The sequence below is a fragment of the Semicossyphus pulcher genome, unplaced genomic scaffold (genome assembly GCF_022749685.1).
Source record: "Semicossyphus pulcher isolate SPU_LCO1_2020_fin unplaced genomic scaffold, fSemPul1.0.p SCAF_7, whole genome shotgun sequence".
NCBI lineage: Eukaryota > Metazoa > Chordata > Actinopteri > Labriformes > Labridae > Semicossyphus > Semicossyphus pulcher.
The window spans coordinates 8,284,122-8,299,920 of record NW_027211748.1 but is presented as its reverse complement, the minus strand read 5'-3'; the positions used below and the strand labels follow the sequence as shown (position 1 = coordinate 8,299,920).

The following is a 15,799-nucleotide window of genomic DNA, read 5'->3' as shown; positions in this document are numbered from 1 at the left end:
AATTCATGCTCTTTGATATCACAGAGGTACATACTTTTATATATAATGGGTTTATTATAGGCCTACTGGTAATGCAAATATATGAACAATTCGTCTCAGTTTGCTGGTGTTGGATAAAAGGTCCAAGACAGATGGAGATAGATATAGTTTTTCCATAACTGTTTGGATTAGGTGATCCCAATGAGTCGTCTCCACAGTAAAAAAAAAAAAATCGCCTGATCGATGTACATTTATTAAAGTATCACAAGTATCAGCAATATGTTCATTTTAAAATAGCCTATACATGTCATATAATATAACTAAATAATTATTACTGAGATATTAACATATAAAAAACATTTTATTGTTGTAGCAGGCCAAGTTGGGGCCTATTTCAGCTACTTTATGTACTGTTTGGTTGTGAAGTCAACAATATTTCTTTATATTTTAGTAATAAGATTATTAAGTATTCTTTTAAAAATCTTAATCTTCAAGTAACTTCCAACTATAGTTGTTTAAAAAATAATTAAGTAGTAGCAGGAAATGAGGAAACATCACACATATATATCACCATAACTAATCATTTTTTATTGTCTTTAATTGTTTTTACTCTATACAAAAGTTTATTGTGCATTTATTATGAACACCAAAACAAACATACAGCAAAGCCATAGAGTGGTTTGTCATGTGGAAGAAATATTGCCATAAAAGCTTAGTTTACATGTCTGTCCTGTAAAACATTTGATGATTTACATGATTCAAATTTTACTCTTCGGTTTTAATATGGATTTGCTCAAAGTGTTGCCTTGGTTTGGTTTTGTGATTTCATATTGCAGTCTCATCCTGCATGGAAGGATATTATTTCTGAGGTACTGTGTTCTTACTCTTCTGGAGCTGCATAACTTAAGGGGTCATAAAGGTCACGTTTGAAATCATAAGGATCAAAGAAAGGGTAGAGGGGCTTCTGGGTGGCTTCTGCTGCAGGGGCACTCTCCTCTGCTTTGGGTACTTCCTCTTTCACCACTGTCTCTTCAGCAGGGGCCTCTGGTGCTGTTGTTTCCTGGACGGGGCGGGGCGGATGATCAATGAGGCAGTCGGGGTCCCAGTATGGGTCGCAGTCATACTCCATACCTTTAGCAGTGATAGGTGGAGGAGGAGGGGGAGGTGGGACAGACTTTTTGGGAGCGGGAGGAGCAGGAGGAGGCGGGGGCTGTTTGGGAGGAGCAGCAGCTTTTATCTCCTCCTCTGTTTTGGGCCTGCAGGCGGGGTTGCGACGCGGATCGCACAGGACAGGAACGGCCCCTGTTGGCAGGTAGACGATCTGAGGTTTGCACAGAGGGTCCTTGGGGTGACACAGATAGATCCTCTGAGCGTTCTCCAGAGGGTCTGGTGTGGGAGCAGGAGTGGTGGGGGGTGGAGGAGGCTGAGTAGTTGGTGCTGCAGTGGTAGTCTGCACACCCATGACGTTTTGGTAACTGGAGGCATCAGGGCCATAGGTCAACTCCAAGTGACGCATCTGCTGATACAACATCCGGATCCTGTCGATCTCATAGATCTGAGTGAGAAATAAAGAAACATATCAGAGAGGAAAATATATTCTTACTTTAAAGTTAGACCACATGATGTAAAAATCTACAATCAACTGTGACTTACGCCTTCAACGTGTCCGATGCTGTTGTAGTAGCGATAGTAGGACTGAAAATCAGGATTTCCTCTGTACCACTTTGGGTCGATGTTTCTCTTAGGTCGAGAATTAGTCAAGAAATCGTGCGCCTGAGCAGAGCCAATGCTTAATGGATTACCTGTGAAGGGACACAGAGTCAGGAATTATAACAGGGGACAAACAACTTTTTACAATTTTTTACACTTTTTCTTTATTTTTGGAACTGTCAATTTAATTTTAATAAATAGAGTTGTATCATAATAAGAGAGATGAAATACCTCCAGGATTCTTTACTTTCACCAGAGATGTTGCATCCAGCAAACCTAAAGGGAGGCAAAGCACAAATTAGACACTCGCTCCAAACGGAAAAAAACAATTCACTCTGCAGCATTTCAAAGAAATGACAGGAGACATCAGTGTTATCACAGCTACAAGTTTGCATTCAAACATCATTCAACTTTGTTTTGGTATAGTTTTCACTCCTCTATAAAAGGTCAGATGACAGAACAATAATTTCAAGTAATTTGCTTGGACACACCTGGCATTAACAGCAGGTAGCATAGCGCCCTCAGCAGGGACACTTGGGAAATCATCCTCCACATCTGCAATTGCAACATCACACACAAGCCCAGTTATTTAGCATTCGGTTTTACACAACTTTTACTACTCAAAAGGATAATATTTTTGTATAGTTAATGCATGTTCAGAAGACAGAAACAAGCAAACGTTAGAGAAAAAATATATGAAGACACACTCAAAGGTATCACACTCCATAACACAAACCACCAAATTCTGGCTAAGAGAAAAAATACCCAGATAAATGGAAAAGAAGAAGAAAGCTGCTCACCTGCTGTTGCATCTCCCCAGTCCTGGTCTAATCTGCTGCACAACATAACTGTTCATAAATACTGCTGTTAATACTGGGGCCTTTCCATTGGCCACTGAACTGCAAGTAGGCCTAACTCCACCCCTCGTGCATTTTCTGTTGAGACGTGGAAGAGCTCATTAGCACACTGAGCATGAAGCAGCAGTAAACTTCAAACAAAATGTGACTCCTTGTAAAGCCACAAGGAACAGCCTTGAAACAACAGGGCACCTACTGGGTGCACAGGCAGTCCAGTTTCCCAGCTCTTTCTATAGGTGTCACAGTCCATCATTAGAGGTAGAACGTATGAATGCAAATACAATACTGTTTTTTAAATCTACGTCTGTGAAGCATTGATTTTTCTATTTGTTTTATGAACCAGATTCTCAAAATATTGCCACATGCATCGTGTTACTGTAGACTAATTCTTGACACAACATGCCTGGCAGGAAAAAATTAACCCTCGGTCCCAAAACAGCTGGATATGTCCTTTTAAGTTCAGCCCTGGCCAGTCAAAAAATAGAGGGGGAGCGGCGTCAACTGCTGTTTAAGTCCCCAAGAAATATGCAGGAATTATGGGCTAGCTGGACTAAATACCAAGTCAATGTAAACACAGCCTGGGAATAGTTGTTCAAAGGCCTTACAAGCAGCACCTTTAATAGCTTCCACATCAATATACATGTTTCTGAATTCCTAGATAGCATAAATACACTTAAAAGAACTTCAAGTTCTGAAGACACTATTGGGAGAACAATTTTAAACTTTTCCTTTATCTCAAGCTCTGTGTCATTTCTGTCTTGGTTAGAAACAAAAACACATTTCAAAACACATTCATGGTAACAAGTTAGCCTAAAATTTAACATTTTATTTTGATTCCCCTCAGTTGAAAACGAACTGTCCAAAACACAACATTCAAACCCATTCAAACCCATTTTTCACTATTTTTTGGGATCTACCTAGCTTGGCTGGGCAGCTAGTAGCTTGCTAACAAAGAAGCTTGCTAGCTAACTGTTGTTGCCGCTTTTACACGTAGTTTTGATAAATGTAACAAAAAATATTTCTTAAATTCTGAAGTTTATGAAACTATTGTTGTTCTAGACAACCTACATGTTCACAATGGCTCCCAGTGCAAGTTCTGTGTAGTTAACTGTTGCACAACTAGTAGCATTGAACAGCCGTTAGCCGTTAGTCACCTTTTAACTGAAAAATGACTTTACTGCTGGTTAAGATTTAATGTAGGGATTATTTTTGGGGCTGCATAAAGTGAAAAGATTTTAGTAATATGAATTAAACAAAAAGAGAAATTTCAAGGATCTAAGAGCAAGTTACAATCACACAAAGGTCTTCAAGTGTCTACAAGCTTTTACAAGTGTGAACAGGCTACATTAAGGCCTAGAGACGGTAGTAAATCTTAACATTATGACAACCACTGAGCTAGACCATGGAATGATTTTTGTTTCTTTACATTCAAAGGTCATGTTTTTACTCTCCTGCTCTGTGTTTGTCATTTCAACAGCGAAGAAAACTTTATCCTTCAAACCAGCAGGTAAGGCTCTGATCAAAGAGTGCCAGAAGGAGACAGGGAGTCTATAGGGGCTCTACCAGGTGGCTAATGGTCAACATCTTACTGTAATTGCTCTGTGAGCATGACAAAAATGGAAGGGTAAGAGTACCTGTTACCTGTAAAATGATATACATTTATTCAAACTGTACACTGAGACAAACAGCCGCTCCGAAAAAATAAATCAACTTGTTTAACATAAGGTTTAAGTAGGGCAAAAAAAAACATATGGCTTATGAAAGCTGACATTATTTTACTATTTTTGCAGGCTTTTTCAGACAAACACTTCCAAATACTTGAAATTTTGTAAAAGCCATCAATTTGAGTAATGTTAATAATGGATAAAGTGAATCTGCACGACTTTTGTTGCAGTTTGACGATAAGTTAAAGAGATTGAAGAATGAAGTTCATGCTCCAATGTCTTTAAAAAACGACAGACATTGATGTTACTAAAGGTTTACTATGTTGAAGGAGATTCTAAATTATATCTGCATTATTTTGTGATGAAAAAACAAAAAAATGTCGTAATGATCTTACATCCAGGCTGTAATTAATAATACATTAAAACATTATTTTAAGAGATTATTTCCAACAACCTGCAATAATTGTACTTGGTGGCATTACAGAGTTAAAATGGATACAGATCACCTTATGACCTTTTGTTCTTTATTTAAGGTCAAACCCTAATGAAGGAGACCAAGAAATAGCTGCATTGCTGCAATGTACAGCAGCTGTGTTTGGATTAGGTGATCCCATTTCTTGCACAACTCAACCACCACCTCCAGGGTGTCAATTATGGTAACCTGTGCCCCTCTGATCTTTCAGTGAAATTACACCTTGTCCCGGAGCTCTCTGCAGGACACAAGAGGACCAGCTAAAGAGAAATGTTCCACACACACACATTCCACACTATGTATAGATTTAACCAGTCTCCACAAATCAAATTTTACACAAATATTACATCATATTTCAATCTATAGGCATACAGATGAATAATGTTTATATATGTCATTGTTTATAAATAATGAAATTAATGATAGCTGAATTCCATTAGTCAGCTACAGGGTCACAATCAGCATTCTGGGACACTTGGATATAACAGAACGGTTATGTACTTTTACCGTACTAAGACACTGCAAGACTGTTACTTGAAAAAGTTCTTATAACTTCTCCCATCACTGGAAAAGGGGCCAATACAATGCATAGCAATATCAAATGTGGAGTAGTGTGACAAAAATCAATAAGAATACCAAGTGACAGAAATGTATTGTTTGAATTCATTTTTAAAGCACAAAAAGGATGGTTTATGGTTTGAAAACTTAGATTTGTGGATATGTGATTTTGCAAATAGTAGGATCAGGTTGATAATATAGTATTGATTTGTTTTAGAGGGTGGATAATTTAAAAAAAAAAAAACAATACATTTTCATATAAGAGTAAAAAATCTGATTCAACATGTTGACATATAAAAGAGGAAATCTCTTTCCAAAAGAGACAGGAGTGGGAACATGTCCAGAATAAATGTTTTAATTCTTCCTGAACGATTTGACAAAAAGAATAGTTCACATCAATATCCTTCTTGAATCTTTGTAAGAATAGTTTGGAGGGATAAATGCGATGAATGATTTCAAAAGATACTTCTTTAGTTTTATTTGTAATCAGATATTTAGAAGGTATGCACCAGACTATATAATGGACGTTATTGCAGTGTCATTGTTCCATATGTCCACTAGGTGGCGAAGGACATCACACCGGAAATGTCCAACTCGTTATGTCAGTTCCTTTGAGGATGTAGAAGTTTTGTAGTTCCTGTGTAGTTGACCTGTCAGCGTTGTAGTACAAGCTGTCACTGCTGAAATTTTGTCTGTCCTTCTGGTAGTGGCAGTTTTCCGCCAGCAACACAGCGAGCGCCAGGGTTTCGGAAACACAAGACTGTTAGTACTTACCGTTGTTGCTGCTGTCAGCTAACCAGCGAGCTAACGGCTAAAGTTAGCTAACAAGCCAACAAGCTGGTCAGCTAGGTTGCTAGCTAGCATTCGACGGTAGCTAGCAGCGTTAGCTGGCTTTTTGCAGTTAGCTAGATAGGGAACAGACAGTGCAAAGCTAGGAAGCCGCCCACTCCTGCAAGCAGCAAGCAGCATTCCGGACAAAAGAGTGAAAGGTAAGTAAGCAGAAACTTGGCAAAGTTGTCTAACGTTAGCTGACATAACTAGCCGGGTTATTTAGCCTCTTGGTTTTAAGGCTTTTTGCCGTAAGGCGAAAGCTTCCAGTATGCCAGGGTTTCACAATTAAGCTGCTCAACCAGTGTCACCAGAGACGTTACTACTCCACTGTCAGCTGTTTTAGAGACTGATTTCACTTCTGCGTTAGCTTTTGACAACTTTGGTCTCTGTTTCTGTGACTTCGCCTGCGTGCCATAGTAAAATAAGCTAGAAAGCAGACATTGGGAACATTATGTGTAATGCAGCTCAAGTCTTTGGTTGTAAAAGTGTGGTCCGGGACCCTGCAAGAGGCCACGAAATGATTCCAGTGCTCACTAAAGTAAAATGCACATTTTATTTCTGTGTTTTACTTCAAGTACAATAACAGAATAAACCAGTGCTTATAGAATGGATCTCAATGTACACATTGTTAAACCCAAAACTAAAGTTGAAAGAGAGAGCAGAAACAAGTAGTTTCTTAGTCGATAAATAGGTGGAAGATGAACTAATTTATAATAATTAAGTCATTTATCAAATAATGTGTCAAACATGTTCTTGCTCCTGCTCCTTAGATGTGTGAATTTGGTGCTTTTCTATGTCTCACATGATTGTAAATACAATATTTGTGTTGTGGACAGTTAAGTAAAATAAAGTAGAAATTCACTCCAATTTTTTTTAAAGACACTATCTTACTTAAGAATGTTTCAGAGTCTATATTGAACAAATGTTTATGGTTATACAAGATTTGGCCCTGTACGTTTGTTGCCTGCTTATTATAGCAGCCTGTTCTAGTTATGATGACATATGCTGTTCATGTAAATCTTCTCTGTCAGTGTGTAAAGCCCTACAGGGCATCTCACCCTCAGTGCTCAGCTGTTACCAAGAGAAAGAGGCAGGGATGGGGGCTGCTTGTACAAAAACCCAGTGTTGGATCAGGTATCTGTCACCACCCGGATCGTGTATTGCTATATCTGCCACTCATTGTACTGAGTCACACTTTCATAACTGGTGACGCAGATAGCACAAGTCCAGCCAAGAGTTGTTAAAACTCGATTACAAAGTGGCACAATTCGAAATTTCAAAGTGATGAACCCTCCCTTTAATGACCCATCGCTGCAGTTTAGGTGGCGTAATGGAATGTGTGGAATGGGGCAGAGCCTTAACCCATAACACAGAAACCCTTGTTATAGGATATTTGCCGTAGTTTCTTTAGTTCCAACCGATTTGACAGTAAATCAAATCTATTTTCATAACTGATTAATCATTTGTCCTTTTTTGGGCTCGAGTTCCTAACATTTGTCCTAAGATATTTGAAGACGTCACCCTGGGCTGAGGGAAATTGTGCTTGGTATTTCTGTTTGTTTTCTGAGGCTTTATAGATCAAACGATTCACAGATCAACTGAGAAGATAATCAGCAGATGAATCACTTATTAAAAATTATGATTAATTTACAGCACCTCTTTATATAACATCCTGAACAGATGTCCAGGATGTTGAGCTTGTTAAAAACTTACACATCAACTTTTTTTTGTAAATCAAAAATCTTTAAGTAATTCTACGTTTGGTTGTACTTGATAATGAATTTTTGTTTTGCTCAAAAGTAGGAGTGAACATGTTAGTGTGCACGATCACAAGAAAGTCATCCAGCTGGCTGTTTTGATCATAACAAAGTCAGCTGAACTCTGGGGAAGTGGGGCTGAAGCTGCCAAATGTGACATAATCCTGATCTTGGTGACACTTTATCTGTGGACACGACAGCAAACCAGGAATCTATAATAGTGGTTGCAAAAAGGTGTATTTGTGTATGTTTGGGAACATGTTTTTGAGTATCAATGGGTAATTTTATGTTGAAACTGGTGGTGTTTATTTGATTTTCAGCTGACCTTTATATGTGTATCATTGAAAGCTGCTAGTGGCTGGCTGCAGTGGCCAGCTGTGGTTCATTGAGCTGGCACACACTGTGGTCTGTCTCTGTTTCTGGGTCAAAGTTGAGTCAGTATATGTCATCTGCCTTAACACAGCGGTCTAGATTTACAGTCCACCTGCACTGCAGCTATAATATGCTTACTACAGCTATGTAACATACAGATCATGTTAAGAACTTAGACTAATGATACAGAACAGAAGTGAGTGTCTGCATCTGTGTGATCCTTTCTAAAATCTTACTACGAGATGTCATAGCAGTGTTTTGTGTATGTGACTTAAACTGTGAATAATTGCGTTTGTCTTGGCCTTTGACACAGATGGAGGCTGAAAGCTCCAGCGGACTGCTGCTGTCCAGAAAGAGGAGAAGAGACGGTTCCAACAGGGAGACAGAGGAGGGAGAGAGGCTTGTGAAAATCCCCAGATGTACTGTGGTGAGTCAGCTGTGCGCTTCGTCTGTCATTGAGCAGTGTGTTAATGCGGCAGTTTCTATAGGTCCTGTGCTGTTTATACATGCATGTACTGTATGTGCATGCGGTGGTGGGACTGTATGAGGGCAAGGGGAAAAATTAATAAAGATGCCAACACCTGCTAGGGCGGGGCACCCACATAGTGTATGTATAGTCCATGATGACCAAACTCTGTTTTAGCATACAGGGGAGCCTATGTGGCACATATTACTTAAAGGGCACTTTGATGTTATTTTGATTGCAAGGCAGCCCAAAGGGCACTGGAACACATTTTCTCTATTAGAGGGGCTTCCTGTAGGAGTCTCCACTAGAATCAGTGGCATCCTTATCACTCTCTATCTACTGGAAGGGCATTCAAATTCATTCAACCTTCATTTAACCTTTATTTAAATCTCGAGAAATCATTCAGGGCATGCCCTAATTTCCATTTACTTTGAGTACAAGTAAAACAGAATAAATACACAGGATAAAAAAAGAATGCCCTACAAGTGTTTCTCCAGTGCAAGGGCATCCTAAAGGAGTCTGCCTTGAATGATCTCCTCTGTAGGGAAAACTGAAAGGGAATTTATTTATGTTTTCTGTGTTGGAAAGGCAGCGATGAGGACGTTTTTCCCACTGGAAGAGCACCCAAAGGGGTTTACCTCTCCACATTTCCTTGCATGTTTATATTATTTTCTTTACCATAGGTGCATTGACTAGTGTGTTTTTCTTAAATGTATATTTTCCAATAGAGTCTGAAGCAATTTTTTATCTGCTGTGTGCATCATGTGTCAGGCGTCACTGTGGCTGCTGTTGGTTGGTGCTTCTCAAGCTGCCATCAGCTCTCTAACCACAACAGCAACACCTTTGGTTAACACATCAGATTGTGCCAGTAAACAAAATATTTTAAGATGTATACACACAGATAATTATTCTCTATGATGTTTAGCTCCAAGTACTGTGTGAATAAATACCAAACTTTCTTGATCACTTAAATCTTTCCCCCTCTGTTCATATGCTTTTAGGGATTGAAGAACCCCGCACCTTTCGCAGATGAGCTGCAGCCAGCTGATGGTAAACCTTATGAGAGAGTCAGCATGGACGAGGCCAAGAGGGGAACACCACGTGAGTCTGATTCCTTCAAGCTCTCAGTTGATACGTCGATACCTCTTAGTATAATGAGACCTTTTTTCACAAAGTGTGTTCAGTTCAGTCACACATATACACAAACAAGCATTTTGGATTTACTCTATACAGAACTTTATATTTCTGCATGTCTCATCTCGTCTCTCTCCACCCAGCTGACAGACCGGTTCGGGTATATGCAGATGGTATCTTTGATGTATTCCACTCAGGACACGCCCGAGCACTCATGCAGGCTAAACGCCTCTTCCCAAATACACACCTCATCGTAGGAGGTGAGTGGAAGTCTGTGAATGACTCTGTGTATGTATATCAACAGCCCCCGACCACTCATCAGCTTTTTTTCATACATGTGGAACTGAAAAACAGAAAAGACAATCAAGATATCTGCTGTACAAGCCCGATAAATTCAGGCATCTGGGGAAATGTTAGATAACGGATAGTTACTCTTGCAAGATGAGGAAAGATAACTGTGACATATTGCTGGATGCACCACCACTACATTATGGGCCCTCTCACTGTTTGTAACAATAAAATACACAGGAATGTTACGTTTTAAATCTTGTTAAATGTCATTTTGACAATAATTTCTGTATTTTTTTATTATTCAAAGTGTGCAGTGATGACCTGACCCACAAATACAAGGGCTTCACAGTGATGAATGAAGACGAGCGCTACGATGCCATCAGACACTGCCGCTATGTGGATGAAGTGGTGCGAAACGCTCCCTGGACGTTAACGCCAGAGTTCCTCGCAAGACACCGCGTGAGTAGCTGAAGCAGAAAGTTAAAGATAAAAAACTCAGTCAGTCTGTTTATTCACTGAAATCTTCATATTTGTGTTTTTGTACAATGTGTAGATCTGAATCTACTGTGTTGACGTTTGTTGTAATGACCTCTCCAGATTGACTTTGTGGCTCATGACGACATCCCATACTCCTCAGCGGGCAGTGATGATGTATACAAGCACATCAAGGAAGCTGGTGAGTCCCAAAGTAACAAAGGGGGATAGTGTGGTGAGCCAGTTACAAGATACGATTAATTTTTCTTCTTTCCTTTTCTTTTCTTTTTAGTGTGTAACTTAAAACAGAAAACACGGGCCAGAGTAGGGGACTCAGTATGCAACTGACGTATAGCCTACAAAGTAGCTGTTGGTAATGGTAATACTAATCAAAACAATAAGTAAAAAGACGACAAATACACTTCTGCTTCATTTCCTATAAAATGTGTAAATAATTTCATCCTGATTTCTTGATAAAAAGCTGAGTTGAAATATTTTAAAGGTTGGTCAGCACATATTAGCACTCTAAGGGAAGGCTAAATGCTTGTGTTGTAATATGAACATGAACATGGCTATTACTTTAGCAGATGGCTTCAGGAGAAATGTATGCTTTGCACACATTGAGCTGCAAAGATAACAAGACATCCTGCCTGGACATACTAGTTGTGTATGGCCAATGACAAAGACTATAGCTTTCTTAATAATATGCAAACAAAACTAGCACAAGGTCCTTTTGTGTCCTTAATGCATTAGATACAAACGTTACAGCTTCAGATTCGACTGATGGTCAGAGTTTATCTATTCATATATCTGTATCTGGGAACCTTTTTATCCAAATGACCCCCTCTCGTCTCTCCACAGGTATGTTCGCTCCCACCCAGAGAACAGAGGGCATCTCCACCTCTGACATCATCACACGCATAGTCCGTGACTATGACGTGTACGTCAGGCGCAACCTGCAGAGGGGATACACGGCCAAGGAGCTCAACGTCAGCTTCATTAATGTATGAAACTTTTAGCGTTTGTAAGCTAGTTCATGTTAAATATGTGGCACTTTCACACTGAGTATCTTATTTTGCAACCTTTGCTGTCCCTCCTTTTCTCAGGAGAAGAAGTACCACCTGCAGGAGCGCGTGGACAAGGTGAAGAGGAAGGTCCGTGACGTGGAGGAGAAGAGCAAAGAGTTCGTCCAGAAGGTGGAGGAGAAGAGCATCGACCTCATCCAGAAGTGGGAGGAGAAATCCAGGGAGTTCATTGGCAATTTCCTGCAGATGTTTGGCCCTGAGGGAGCTCTGGTGAGGACGTCGGTTTTGTCTGGTCTTTAATCACTTTTTAATGAGGCAGCATGACAAAGAAAAGCATCCTTATTTACAGTGTTGATGACCTGGGAGAAATGCCGAGTAGGACTTTTATCTAACTTAGTCAATTTACTATTCTGTTCATTATAAAATGGCGTAACATTACTGAGGTGCCCATTAAGACTTGGACATGACTCAGGACTTCACAACAAAGATTTACCTGTTACTACCAAGGCACTAACTTTGTGTACTGGTATGAGCTTCGCCACTGGCTGCCTTAAACTTTGAAAAACCTTCATAAACCTAACGGCCTTTGTAAACCTTAACACCTATGTAATGCTTAAAGAAGAGGCAAAGTGCTACTGCCACTGTAAGTCCTATTTAGGTCTGCATAATAGGATTTTATACATGTGACGAGGTTTGGTTTGAGCTGAATGTCCTCATTACCCTTTTGCGAAATGCGTTAATTTCTTTATTGTCGGGAGTAAAGTTGAAAGCTTTCATACCACTGTGACTAGAAACAGGTAGCCTGGCTCAGTCCAAAGGTAACACAATTCAGCACCTCAAAATCGCGCTGTTTTGAACATTATATGTTTTGTTTTTTTAAGGGCAGAAAGAGGTTGTGGTTTTAGCAGGGTTATCTTCTTGGCCAGCAGCCGTGACTTCCTGGAGTCTCCATATTATCCTGCAGTTGCCATGAAGCAGGCAGCTACTCCAGGAAGTAGCTTGACTAACTGTTTCCTTCTGTTTCCAGTCTTTATGCTAAGCTAGGCTAATCACCTGTTGGCTCTAATTTCTCATCTTCCATCTTTTCATCTTGCTGTGTGGGGTGATAAAACATTTTGTTGTTTTATCATATAATTCCTTCGTGTGTCAGAGCAAACGTAACAGGGCAGAACTTATATAATGATGCTTAATCTAAAAGGACAAAGCCAAAATGATTAAAAGGTCATTACAGACAGATGTGACACCGACCGTTTGAAGCAATATTTTGACCTCATCTTGTATTAAAACTGACTGTATCCCCAGCTGATATAACACACGGTTTCTTCATGTTTGTGTCTCCGCTCCACAGAAGCACATGCTGAAAGAGGGGAAGGGCCGCATGCTTCAAGCCATCAGCCCAAGGCAGAGCCCCAACAGCAGCCCCACCCGGGAGGAGCGCTCCCCGTCTCCCACCTTCCGTCTCCCCTTCTTCACTAAGACCTCCCCGCCTCCCTCGCCTCCGTCCCACCACAGCGGGGCCCGCGGGTACCTCATCAGCGACGATGACGACGACGAAGACGACGATAACTAGAGCGTGCATGACATCTTCACTCTCGTCTGGGCCGCAGTCAGTGCTGCCAGTTAACTGAGCTGTTGAGGAACGCAGTTTTCACCGAGCTCCTGCTTCCTTATTTTTCTGTTTATGATTTTACATTTAGGACTTCAGTTTCATCTTACATGTAACAGGCAGTTTCCCCAAAACTCTTGTTTTTAACAGCCAGTTTTGTCCTTTTTGTTTCTGTTTAACGGTCAGTAAAAGTTACCACTAGTCACCTGAGTTCTTTGAAGGTTAGTCTCATTTATCTCAGTCACTTTTGATGTTGAGTTTTGTAGTTCCTCACTGTCGTTTAGGAATATGAGCGGCTTTAAATCTGCGTATTCTTAAGGCTGGCGTTTTAGTGAGGTAGAAGTTTGTGTTTTTGTTTTTGTCATGGCTTTCTTTAGCGGGAGGGCTCGCAGGTTTTTGGTCACTTGTTGGAACAGCACATGTAGTTTGGTGTGGGAGAGGTCAGCTGAGACCTCGCAGAGACACTTGTCTATCTCTGGTGGGAAGTCTTTCAGAGCAGGTCAGAAAACTGGACTTTAAAATGATCTGCTCACGTCGGGCGGTTTATATTCTGCTCTTACTAACAAGAAACCAACACAGCTTTTTTTTTTAACAAGATGGAAACTCCAGATTACAATCTGAGCTGAATCTGAGAATCGAGTGTTAAATGTTATTTAACAGCAGCTTTTTCCCACGTTCGTCTGCCTGCTTCGGGGCTGTGCGTGTCAGTGTGTATGTGCATGTCATGTTTGTGCGTGCAAGCTCTTGTGTCGGCATGTTTGAAATGTCTTCTGTCAACATGTTACAGAATCTGTTGACAGACCTGGGTTCAGCTCTGACTTTACTGCATATAGTAATAAATTTGCTTTTCAATGTTTTTGTCTGCTGACAAAATTCAGTCTTTGGAAGACTCGTTTCAAACGGGACGCCTTTCTGGTGGCGTTAAAGAAAGTCATGCAAGTACGACCCATTTCAATGTGGATGTAGAAATACTTATTTTTGTAGATTCCTTTTTCTTTTCTTCAGCCTCTGTACAGACAGTGATCTCAACAGCCCTGTTTAGAAGTGCTTTACAGTCTGAGCAGTGAATCAACTGAGCGAGGACAGTGGAGTTATATATATTTTTTGTAATGCAGATTCTGCATCACCTGGGCCTGTGGGGGAGTGATCATCTTCATCTGATACGGGAGAAAGTATTACATCTTCATTTAATAAAGACCCTACGACTGTCCTACTGCTTATAACAAATAACGGTTGGTTGGTGGAGTCACAAGCACACATTACTTTATAAATAGGTTTTCCTCAGTGGTAGCACACGTACATGGAAAATTATACAAGTATGTCCCAAAAACGTTTCCAAATCCTGCACACAGGTGTCATCAGTCTGTATATTTTGGGGTACTGTTTTACACAGTGTGGTGTGAGGGATTCAGATTTATGCATCAATTAAAAAACAGATCAATATTTACTTTATGTAGCTACCTCCTCCTTCTTCCCTGAACGCACCTTTTTTTTCGAAGATGAGCACAAAGTACGAGCATTTCCCCCTCTTTCTGAACAGAGCCATTGTTGCAGCACTAACACAATGTGACTGAGTCACATACTTGAGATTTTTCCAGACATTTCTATGTGTTCTGCGTCTCCATTTATACAGCATGTCTTGTTTCTCCTGTATAACCGAAAATCTGAAGATGTAACGATACAGTGTCAGATGACTCTACTTTAAATGTTGGCAGATGACGGATTGATCTGTTGTAGGCTCGGCTTCTTAAAAGCACTTGTAGTTTAAGTGGATCTTTGCTGCAGGGACAAAGACTCTCATTGACAATAATCAGACTTTAAGGTTGGGAAATCACTGCCCACTGTTATAAAGTCCCACTTTTGCTATAAGAGTGCAAAACTAGTGTAATTTTCTGAAAAATCCAGCCTAGATTTTGGTGCTAAGCTGCTTTTGGGAAGCCTCGCCTCGATTCTTGTTGAATCTCTACCTTTAAAAATCAGTGTGAACTCAGTTAGAGCACGTCCACCTTATGAGTTCACCGTGGCAAAGACTTGACTCAAGCCAATAACAGCCACTACTGCTAGATACAAATGTAAATGTTTTTAACAGCAAGTGTTTTAATCATGTATTATTTTACCGTTTGGGGTTATTTTTGTTTGATGTCCTGGCTGTAGAGGAAGAGCGAGACAGGAAAAATGTATTAAAAGATGTTGGCCAAAGCATTTCTTGATCTTTTATTTTGTCTCCTGTTTAGGGCTGCAACCGTTATTTTCATTGTCCATTAATCTGTGCATTATTTCCTTCATTAATAATTCGTTTTTTTAAGTTAAAAAAAAACATGCATCCATGTTTTATTTGCTCTGTTTTCCCGTGATAACGAGTAATTTTCTGTAATTTCTCGAGATCTCTGCTTATTTTTCTTATCTCGGTAACGCCGCACAATGTCAGATGATCGTAACTCGTATCCCCAGAGTTGCAAAGGCACAAAACAGACATAGGAATAGAGCTAACTTTCCTCATCAATGTGGTCAATGTCAGCATGGCATGTCGTGGTTACAGCATGTTTTGTTTTCTAGATCGCTTGAAAATGATCCCGTTATCACAAGAAAAAAAAACGTTGTTA

At 40.1% G+C, this 15,799-nt stretch overlaps 2 protein-coding genes across 2 annotated transcripts; one reads left to right on the top strand and one right to left on the bottom strand.

Annotated features, from left to right (window-relative positions):
* Window positions 1–859: 859 nt before the first annotated feature.
* Window positions 860–2,235, bottom strand: and3 (actinodin3). Its single transcript, XM_069684204.1, has 5 exons — window positions 2,181–2,235; window positions 1,921–1,965; window positions 1,633–1,781; window positions 980–1,534; window positions 860–943 (listed from the first exon to the last, which is right to left on the bottom strand). Exons 1-5 carry the CDS (start codon window positions 2,233–2,235, stop codon window positions 860–862), a joined length of 888 nt encoding a protein of 295 aa, XP_069540305.1.
* Window positions 2,236–5,885: 3,650 nt separating this feature from the next.
* On the top strand, window positions 5,886–15,398 carry pcyt1aa (phosphate cytidylyltransferase 1A, choline a). Its single transcript, XM_069685428.1, has 9 exons — window positions 5,886–6,229; window positions 8,514–8,627; window positions 9,668–9,767; window positions 9,944–10,060; window positions 10,399–10,550; window positions 10,689–10,767; window positions 11,427–11,569; window positions 11,672–11,860; window positions 12,939–15,398. Exons 2-9 carry the CDS (start codon window positions 8,514–8,516, stop codon window positions 13,158–13,160), a joined length of 1,116 nt encoding a protein of 371 aa, XP_069541529.1. The 5' UTR covers window positions 5,886–6,229; the 3' UTR covers window positions 13,161–15,398.
* Window positions 15,399–15,799: the final 401 nt, after the last annotated feature.